General features: G+C 37.5%; 1 protein-coding gene across 1 annotated transcript in view; it reads left to right on the top strand.

Annotated features, from left to right (window-relative positions):
• LOC117102722 overlaps positions 1-11,611 on the top strand; it is a 38,113-nt gene that overhangs the window by 4,267 nt on the left and 22,235 nt on the right. The window contains exon 2 of the mRNA XM_033243125.1: positions 2,618-2,719. Coding sequence (XP_033099016.1) covers positions 2,618-2,719 — 102 coding nt within the window. The remainder of the gene's footprint in view (positions 1-2,617; positions 2,720-11,611) is intronic.

Raw genomic sequence — 11,611 nt, 5'->3', positions numbered from 1 at the left:
TGTATAAAGGACATAATAAATTGCTTCCACCAATTATCCAGGAGTACTTTAGGCCACTCACGGAAATGCATAATTATGCTACCCGACAGCGGGAACATTTCAATTTTTGTATTAATTATAGGAGAACTACACTAAAATCAATGTGCTTGACAAATAAAGGGGGTAGTCTATGGAATAGTCTACCTAGCAGTATAAAAGATTGTAGTAATACTATTTTATTAAAAAAAATATACAAAAAAAAAAGAATCTATTAGGTAAATATAATTTAGATATATAAATCTGTGTTTATTATTATTTATGCTCAAAAGAAATAAATATTTTTGTCATTGTCATTGTCAAAGCCAGAATAAACTATTTAGCGTTTCTAGTTGTACGTTTACAACAACCTTCTGTACACTTTCTTAGGCGAAAGACCTGACCAGAATTAGCCTAGACTACAGAAATATATAACGAGCCATGCATAAACGTTGGCCTAACTTTTCGGGTGTCTAGGTACCATGTGGAGTGAATTCGTATGCAGCGGATGCGACCACCCAGGGGGAAAGGAGGATAGAACAAATTAGACCACAGACGGACACTACTACAGGGAAAATAATGCAAAACGAACGTGTTTATCAAGTAATACCACCAAAGGTTACTAACAGCAACGAGCACTAAGATGGTAGAGAGCGACACTCCCATACTCGCCGTTAGAGGGCGAGCAATACTACTGCCGCTACTCATAGATTACAGACTTTTAACTAGCAAGAAATATAACAGGATCCAAAATCAAATTCATCGGCGTAACATGGCAATGAGATCAACCTGACGGCGTGCATGCCAACAGATCACCAATAAAGGGGGTGACTCATTATTATAAAACAAGCATTGGCATTACAATAGTTATGCTTGTAACTATTACCTCCGCCAACGAAGTTAGCAGGAAGGTTTATATATTTAGTTATTAACTTGTCTGTCGGCATATTTTTTGTGAACAGACTACAGGCCATAGATTTTTTTTTGTTTTTTGTTTTTGTTTTTGTTTTTTTATCAGAAATGAATAAAACTTGGTCGCAATGTTCATTTACTTTAGATCTAGAGCTGATTACATTTTGAAGGATCAGGGCCAAAGGTCAAGTTTACAATCAACGAAAAACTATTGTTTTATTTATTTTTCTACAGTCCATAGTTTTAATCACAAATTTGTCAAACATGGTCACAAGTCATTACCCCTTCCAACGAAGTTGGCAGGAGGCAATGTTTTTTGCCTCTTATTATTTATTTATTTATTTATTTGTATGTAAGCACATTTGTTGTGAACATCATAGAACCCATAGTTTTTATCAGAAATTCGTCAAACTTGGCCACAATGATCCTTTACCTAAGATCTATAGCTGATTAAATTTTGAAGGGTCAAAGTCAAAGGACAAGGTTGTATAATAACAAAGACCTATTTAAAAAAAATGTCTACATCCCATAGTTTAATCAAAAACTTGTCACAACGTTCCATGACCAAAGATCTCAAAGTATTTGAATGTTGAAAGGTAAGGGTTAAAGGTCAGGGTCACATTCAACAAAAAAAAGACAATTTTGAAAGTTTTTATCAGAAATTTGTCAAACTTGGCCACAATATTCCTTTACCAAATAGCTGGAAGTGACTAAATTTCGAAGGGTTAGGGTCGAATGTCAAGTACACAATGATCGAAAAAACTTGTATAACTGTTCGACCGTATACACGTGTGTGTACTTTTATGGGCTTGCCGGTAAAGTGTAAACAAACATAGGCATATGACTATTAATTTCAAAGTGATATACTGTACGTTAAAACAGTTTGGTGTAGTGGTTAGAGTGTTTTCCACACTACCTGCCCCGGGTTCAAATCCCAAGGTGTTTACTTGTCTTTTTTTTCATTAATTTTTTGTGGAGTCAATATGCGGTGGAAATACTGAGGAGAATTATAATGTGGTCGGAGATATGCACTCTGCGAGAGCCCTTTATGTTTTGTTGTTATTGCACAATGAATACAATAATCATAATCATAATAAAATATTCCATAAAAAGTATATTATCTAAATCATTTTTTTTTGTTGGATGTGACTTTATAACGTGTACAAAACATATGCATTTTTGTGTTGATAACCAAACAAACGAATGAGTCTGAATCGCTCACAATCAAATTAAGCTTGTTCAAAATTACTGAAAAATCAATTTTCCATAAAAATTTGACAGTAGTGTTTGGTCATTTATTTTTTTGTACCATAAAGACAATGGCTACACTTTTATTAAAATATCTCATAAAGAGTCCATTGGCCAAAATATTATGTTTGACTGATTATTGATCGAACCTAGGGCTGATGTATGCGGCTTAGTGTGCAATTTTAAAAACCTTTAATACCTCCTTGCCTAGAAACACCGAGTCTAGCTTCAAATAATTGCTTTAAAATCGAAAAATTAACCAAAAACCGATTTAATAACAGTATGGTATGATTAATATTAACGAGTGTCCCTTATTCATGATATATTTCATGTGTAAAGTCACTGTTGTAAAGTAATGTGTCGTTAGTGTATGTTTTTATTGAGTAATTTCCTACATGATGCGATGCATTCTTTGTATTCATATTCCTTGTTTCTTGTGTAGGATCGTAGTTGCATTCTACATCTGTTGGCCTGGCGTGGCTTCTCACAAGAACTGGCAATGGCGCTGAAGACGTCACGGAAGAACGTGAATTTACAAGACTCGGTACGTTTAAAAAACAACATATTATTCATCATAAAGACTGAAATGACAAACTGTTATCATAAAATTATTTAACTAACCATCACAAACATTATTATAATGTCATTTTAATTTTTATTGCTTTTGTATTATTTATTTGTTAACTAAATGTTATTTTTACAGATTGTGATTCTTTTTAAATTTTTTAATTAATTTCATTATCTATTTTAATATTTGATGATCATTATGTATTCTTGTTCCTTTTGATTATAAATTATATTTTGTCAATTTGTAATTATAAAATGATATATGTTTTTATGGAATTGTCAATATTATTATAATCATTTTATTTTTAGAATTTTTATTGGGATTTTAATTAAGATAATTATAATAATTTGTTATATTGTTTTATATAATTATATTTTCATTATTATGGTAAATTGTACTTAATATTTTTTATTTTTACCATTCCATATCATAGAGGATTAGCATATAATTTCAATAATACAGCATATGCTAAAATATTTGGATTTAAGAAGAACTATTGATAATAAGATGTGTTAGTGAGATTACAGTACTTTGACCGTCATCAAAATTCTCTTGTCTGAATTATTCTCTATAAATATTGATATTTGCGCTCAAAATTAAATAAAGTCACAAACTCTTTGGTGTATATAAACAATACTGTACATTTATTGTCAAAACCAATGTAGAAGAGTGTAGAGGCTTTATTAGCTAAAAGGGTGCTATATACGTACGCAACTAATCCACCAAGAACTGGTGTCATACCGAACTAATTAATATTCATATACACAGTATATTAGGGTGAACACAGCAGTCATGCGTATTATTCTCTACCTCCCCCAGCCTTTATGCAACAAAGGCTATATACAGTTAAACGGTATCAATGCCATAGCGGATAGGCGGACGACGATTACGAGATCAACGTCGCGGACCATTATCACCTGAGCGTGGCATAGTGTCAGTGCTAGTGGGTGGAGATGTGAAAGGCTGGGGTGTTCCATGGCTAACAGGTGGCGGAGGGGTTGTTGGTGTTGACAGAGTAGGTAAGATCACTAGCGGAGATCCTGGCGAAACTGGAGATCTGGAAGCGTTTTGATCATCTACCGGCGGTGTATCAAGTGCATTCCGAACTGGCGTAGGAGCATCCCCTAGTTTCGGTTCCTGTCTCACAGGGAGGAAGCGGAGGTCATCAGTGATCATACGTCGGCGCTCTGGTTGGTATACCGGGATGTACTGTCTGAGGAAGCGTCTGTTACGTAGTGTTATCCTACCAGAACCATCGACCCTAACCATGTATTGATCAAATTGGCGCACCTCAATCACCGTGCCTGTCTTGCCCCACTTAGTGGGATGTGGGCCTGTTTAGTTTTGAATTCGAACGAAATCACCTACGGCCAAGGCTGGCAGCCGACGTGTATGCTGGGTCCAATACTCAGCAGACCTCATGTGGCGGTTTCGTAGTGCAATCTCACGATCTGCCATAGTGCTCCTCCACGTTGGGTGTGGTAAGTCTTTACCGTGTAGAATTGGTATCTTAATCGGACGGCCAAAGACACACATGGCAGGGGAAGTTTTGGTTGCTGAAGGATCACTCGTTGAAAAGCATCGGTGTCCAGTTGACCATGTGGACCAGTATTGTTGGTGACCAGGCGTTTAGCGGTCTTGACCCCCACCTCTGCTTTACAATTGGAGTTCGGAAAAGCAACTGACAAGCGGTGATGGACACTCCATTGTTTCAAGATGTCTTGAGTGCTTCCTGAAGTAAATTCTGGGCTGCCGTCCGAAGAAACTTCATCGCAAACACCAAAGGTCATAAAAACTTGACGGAGTGAAGTAATGAGACCATGGGCACCATCTGACGTTCTTTTGATAATCGGCCAATTGGAGTATCTATCAACGACGACCAGATAGCTATTACACTTGTTGTGGAAAAAAATCAGCACATATGCATTGGAACGGGTGGGTAGGATACATGGGTGGATAAGGTGGAGCTACTGGTTGAGACGGTGTTGCAATGGCTGCATCTTTCTCTATAAGCCTGTATATCTAGTCACGCAGTTGATTGGGTAGGTCATGACGTGACTGAGGCATTCCTAACTTAATGATGGTAAGTAAGTTGGCCATGGTGTCGTCACTATTAGTCTCAAGCTTAACTTTATCCCAGGTGATGCACTGGAAGCTATCCAGGGCCATAGCACAGAAAGCAAGTAGCTGTTGATCGACGATCTCACATGCGACAACAGCATCAGGATTGGTGATGGAGAATCAGTAGAGCTATTAGTAGTGTCTGCATTGTCAATAAGTTCCATTGGAAGAACATGTTCTCTACCACTCGGATGACGAGAAATCGTGTCCACCGCTCGGTGACGTGCTCCAGGGATGTGCACCATTCAAAAACGGTACCGAAGTGTGTTCTCTTTTAGGTTGCGTAATCTACCGTTCGGGATGTCTTCCAACGATCTGTCGCCAAATAGCTTTAATAGTGGCTTATGATCAACATCAACACCGTGACAGCCTAGTACAAAATAACGGGCTTTCTCAAGACCATAAGCAACAGCCAGCACCTCACCTTCAATGGGAGCATAACGTGACTCAGCCCGTATGACAGCAGAATTGGAAGACAAATGAATATTTGCAATGTTTTTGAAGAAGCCAGAAGCCAACACCAGTCTTAGACCAGTCCGTAGCTATACATGTAGGTCGCATTTTCTCAAATATTCGAACACCCTCCTCGATTTCACTGACTATGATCGCTTTAGATTCCTCAAATAATTGTTTCAAACGATCATCCCATCTAAATGGCGTTCCAGGTTTTAGGAGTTGGCAGAATGGTAACATGCGATCAGCCACTGAAAATGCGTAGGCGAACTGGTTTACTAGACCAAACCAGGACCGTATGTCAGAGATGTTCTGTGGGGTAGGAAAGTCGGTAATAGCATTCAAGTACTTCTGACATAGACGAACAGTGTTAGGCGAGATTTCGAAACCTTGCTGCCTGAAAGAAGCTCTGCTCCAGGGTGTCTGCCCACAAAAGCGCATCATCAACATACTTAGTTTTGTTTCGAAAATCTGATATGATTTCATCACACCTGCGTGTATACCCATCGCCTGATGCGATGTAGCCTTGTGGTGTAGTACAGTAGCGGTATCTTCTCCACGGGGTAATAAATGTCTTAAAGTGCCGATCTTCATCTCGAAGGGGAATACTATGGTAACCGTTCCATGCATCAAACACAGTTTTCTTTTTTGTGAGCAGCCACCAGACGAGCTTGATAAAACGGTGACTGTGTATGATGAGTTTCTCGTGTGGCATGTGCATTCAATGACTGCAAGTCCACTGTGCGTCTGGGCTTGCCATTCTTCTTTGCACAGATAACCATGCAGTGACACCAAGTGACCGGTTCACCAACAGGAACAGGTTCAATAATCCCAAGTCTGACATCTTGGTCGAGGCCAGCTTTGACTGCTTCTTGCCAATGAAGAGGAACAGGAACAGGTGTATGATAAGCCACATGCTTCGCGTCCGGATCAATCATCAATTTCATGGGTGTCACCTTCAAACGAGGGAGTGGTTGATGTTCACAAACATTGAATATGCTGGATCCGTAATATTCTAGGAGAAAATTTTCAAGGCGCTTCCGATTTTCCTTGGTGGCTTCACAAGCTAATTGCCTTGGTAAGGGTGGCGGTGCTCGCCTGACAGGGCACTTGCATACTCGTGTGTCGAGCTCATGGACCGACAGATGTTCCTTCACAGATTCTATTGGCTTTGGTGTCTCGCCTATTGTTGGAAAGGATTTGGAGATTATGCCAAGCGCCAGACATGCCTCTCGACTTAAGAATAACTTATCTGAGCTGTCGGTCAGGTAAGTTATTTGCCTGGTAGTTACTGTATCACCTGATGTGTCTACGCCACTATATCGGAGAACTGCAGCACCAAGTATTTTAATTCCGACGTTATTGGCAGCTTTCATTTGCATAGACACTGGTATAAGGTCTTTGTGTTTCATTCTTAGCCGGCGAAGTATTCCGACACCTGCCAAACAACTTTAACACCCGGTATCAGCCATAACTGAGACCCTGACCTTTGGAGTGGCCACCAAACGGCGATATCCAAGTGCTTCATAATCTTCCGGGATAGCCTGTAGTGTTAGTTCAGTGAATGGGTGTGGTCTTGCAGGTCTTCGAATCCAAATGTCACTTAATTCGTGGTATAGATGATGGTCGATTGTAATTACCTTAGGAGATTATGATGAAAGGTTGTACACAACATTGTAGTGCTGCTAGCATCACCTTCATGCAATGCGGCAACTCTCTTCTTCGATGAAGATCGGCATACTGACTCAACGTGATGCTTAATACCGCATTTTGAACACGCCTTACCATAGGCAGGAGAGGACTGTTTACGTATGGGTGGGGAAGCCCTTGATCCATGCCCCTTATGTCCACAATAGGTACAGTTGGGATCACTATTGGCCATTGAAAACTGCTTTTGCTGTTGACGGTATGAGCTACTAGCTGAAGCACTTGCATCTATAAGACGGGTTGAAGAACGTTTTCCGGCTTACTTTGCCTCAACATATGATATCACAGCTTCCAAAGTTATGTTTTGGTCACGCTCACCTCAAGAGATCAAGTTGAATTTCCTGATCGGCAATGCCACGAATAACACATCTTTCACCATCTCATCAGAGTAATAGAGGTCAGTCTGGCAGGTAGTACATTTAATAACAAATTTACAGACCGATGCTTGTCCACGCAGAAGTGCAGCAAATGAACGTATAATGTCATCTCTATCTTGGCGCATGTCTTGGAGAGTTACACGCGCAACCATGATATTTTACTCTCTAACAGCAAGTTTTCGTATGCCCGCAATTATCTCATCTTCCGGTTTCTCGGTCAGCATGTCCCCGGTTGAGCGTATCAGATCTCTCTGTTCGTCACATCACTGCAGCAATTGAATGATTCTTTCCTTGCCAGTAACATTGGTGGCACTAGCATACTCCTTCCATCTTGAAAGGAAGTAACCCCAATCTTCACTGGTCCCCGCTGATGTGATCGAGGGCCATTTAACCCGTTCAACCTTAGCCTGGCTTGAAACTGTGTGTGAGGTAGCATGTGCAGTTAATAGTGCAGCGACTACCGCGTCTTCTAGTCCATCCGGCATGGTGTATGGGCATTCCTCGATTGGACAGCTTACAGCAGGCATTGTAGTCGACACTCTTGTACATAAAGTCACAAACTCTTTGGTGTATATAAACAATACTGTACATTTATTGTCGAAACCAATGTACAAGCGTGTAGAGGCTTTATTTAGCTAAAAGTGTGCTATATACGTACGCAACTAATCCACCAAGAACTGGTGTCATATCGAACTAATGAATATTCATATACACAGTATAAAGGGTGAACACAGCAGTCATGCGTATTATTCTCTAAAAATGTCAGTTATGCCCTTTTGCCGTAGGTTTTATGATTCAAGACATGTTGACAAACTTTGGCAAAAGGATATAAGTACACAGTTTAGTTCCTTTCAACGCAATTTTAAGTCAAATTATTCAAAAAAAAACATTCAATATATGATTTCATATGTTAATCATGTATAAACTACCAAATAAATGTACAATAATACCAAAAAACGCATTAATAAATGCTAAAATTACAAACGATCAAAAACCCAAGTATAGGCTAACTAAGTATACAAACGAGAAAGAGAATTAACATTAGTATGCTGTTATGTATCAACAAAGCCTTTTTGGCTCAAGGTGCTATATCGAGGACCCAGTGGGTAGGGGCCTTAGTGATCCCCATGGGTCAGGGGCCCCACAAAAGGGCGCATAGGCGTTACGCCACTGCGTGAAGGATGCATGCGTATGTGAAATATAACTGCTGTTTATTTAGAATGCGCGTGTGACTGTTTCCATTTGTACGTAAAGCAAGCATTACAATTATTTTAAATTTTAGTTACAAAGTAAACTAATAAATATATATTTTAAGTCTTGTAATTACAATATATAAATTAGGCCTATTATTATTATTATTATTATTATTATTATTATTATTATTATTATTATTATTATTATTATTATTATTATTATTAGCATTAGCAATTCTACTCTATGATCCAAATTCAAGTAATAATAAAATTATTACGAATATTTTTGTTTTTATATTCTAATAAAATATTTAAAAAATATTTTATATATTTAGATTTAGATAGAAAAGTAGGTTGTTGTTTGCTTAGTTAACACATTTTATTGGAGTTAGCTGTGAAGTTATACCTTTTTGTTATGCCATTTGCTATAAATGAACGTTGTAGTTGTGCCTCTTTGCCACAGTTATTTGCAAACTAATCGTTTTAGTTGTCCCTCTTTTTACTGTTATTTCTAGTTAAAATGTGAATTGGTATTCTGCCATGGTTAATTATTTTCAATAAACAGTTATTATTTTTCCATAGATTTATTTGCATAGTATTAAACTACATGCCATTCAAAGTAAGGCAAGATTATTTAGCATAAATTAACTAGACTTACCATGTTTGCCTAATATTAACTAGACATATGCTACTGTAAAGAATCTTACTATTTAACCAATTTCTATTTTACAAACTGTGAGTACACAAACAGTAAGAATAATAAGAAAAAAAAATTAAGCTTAACATGCGACTTTCATTGTAACTAGGGAGAAAGCTCTCTTCTGATTGGTTGACTGTTGAAAAAACGTCACGCTTCAGCGTATCACAGCCTATCTTTGCAGTTATGCCCTTTTGCCTTTTGGAATTTATTGAAAATTGTGTAGTTATGCCCTTTTGACATGCCTCGATCTAGCCCATGGGACACTTTTTTACAATTTTGTTTGTGTCAACATGTGTAACATGATGTACTGACCCCACTAGGCTATATAACTAATTTACGCCAAAAATTTCAGTCATGCCCTTTTGCCATTGGGGGGGGGGAGCAGTATATTGGCTAACAATATATAGTTATTGCTAGCATGACATGTCAGCTCAGTTTATGTATATTTTTAACAAATTATTATAAATTTAAAAGATTCCAAGAGAATGGCGTGTAAGTATAACTTCCTAATGTCCAATCAGGAGACAGAAAAGTTTTAATAACAATAGGGGAATTCAAGTAACTTCCATCCAGTGTTTTGAAAATCTTAACAGATTTATTTACTTATGGCCGATTAGAAACAGTTAACTACTTTCTCACTTTTACAAAGTAGACACATTGACAGTGGCGGCGATAGCATCTGGGGTGGGGGCAAATGAAGGGCAAGGTATGATTTTTTTGGGGGGAGGGGGGTAAGTTCCCCGACGAGAGCAGAGTGAGTGTGGTCGCGTGTCGATTAAACTGTTTCGGATCCCTCGGAAAATGTGATAATTTAGTGGTTTCAGGGAGATATTCAATCGACTCTAAATAGACAATAGTCTATTAATATGTAGAAAATACATATATATTTTTTCTCAATGACGAATTGTTTTTTTCTACTCTTCTGGAGGGGTGGGGGGAAAACTGGGAGATACAAGTTTTCTAATGGGAATTTTTCTCCACCCCTGTGGCCGACTGTATTGCCGCCACTGCACATTAAATGCAAATAAGCACTAGATATGATTCGTGTCATAGTACATTGAGTTTTAATTTACACTACTACTGGTAATAGTTCAATTGAAATTATCACTGGAAACATCTCCCTATCCACGATCGAGAGATTTCTTGTTTTCTTTCCTGCATTACTATTTTTGATGTATGTTGCCTAGGTTTCTTTTTTTTTTTTGTAAGCGGTAGAGGTAAATGCATAGTTTGGGGGGGGGGGAAATAAGGGTACTTAGAATATTGTTTCTGCTAATAAGGTGTTTAGTTTTCTTTTTCTTTCTTTCTATTTTTTATTCATTATCCTTTTTTTATTCATTTTCCTTTGTCATTTTTACTACTTGTAGAATTTTTTGTTTAATTCGTATTATATATTGTATTTACTTTTAATTGAATAAGGGTCACTAAGTAGATTGACATGACTATTGAGAGGCATTATTGCTTATAATACTTTGATGAGGGTGGGTATTGGCTGGGGGTGGGGTGCTTGTCAAATGCTTGAGTGACGGTTACTCAATTTATACTTTGTTTTCTTTAGTGTATTTTATTCTGTTTGTAGTATTATTATTTTTGTTTGGACGCACCTTTATCATGTGAAGTGTGCCACTGTTTCAAAAGTTTAGTTTCCCAATAAATTATTATTATTATTATTAGAGGAATTTTAATGATGTGAGCCATATTTTCGTACATTTCGCTAAATAAAGAAAATAAATTTATTTTTTAAATGGTGAGCAGCGAAAATGGATGCGGGAGGTGACAAGAAACTAGTATTTTTTTTATTACTTGGCCTTATATGTTGTTAGGGAAAAATGAAAAGTGATCTTTATTAATATACTCCATAAATTGTAAGGAATTGTTTTACTGCCGTATAACCTGCATTCCTTAAAAAGGTCAATAATTCTGACCAACTGTCTTCGGACCAATAGGCTTTCGGACCAAAGACCCTTCGGACCAAGGGCCTACGGACCAAAGACCCTTTGAACCAATGGGCCTTCGGACCAATGACCCTTCGGACCAAAAGTACGCACCCGTACATTACCTTGAAAAGTGATTGGTGCTTGTAGCAAATAATAAAAAAATAAACATTGTGGAAGAGCTAGGCCTATATTAAAAACAGTATTTAATCAAATTTTAATTCGTAGTTTTACATTATATTTATCTTGCTATAAATATATATATATTATATTATTTAGGATCTTTATTAATTGTATTGTTTGTTTAATTGTATGCATAACTTTTATTCTTCACCTTATGTTTTTCTAATTAACAAACTGAGATGATTGGTTATTTAATATTA

Source organism: Anneissia japonica, unplaced genomic scaffold, assembly GCF_011630105.1.
Source record: "Anneissia japonica isolate Jap-2015-1 unplaced genomic scaffold, ASM1163010v1 scaffold16577_len186930_cov114, whole genome shotgun sequence".
Classification (NCBI taxonomy): domain Eukaryota; kingdom Metazoa; phylum Echinodermata; class Crinoidea; order Comatulida; family Comatulidae; genus Anneissia; species Anneissia japonica.
The sequence above is the reverse complement of the archived record's forward strand: the minus strand, read 5'-3'. Positions and strand labels throughout refer to the sequence as shown.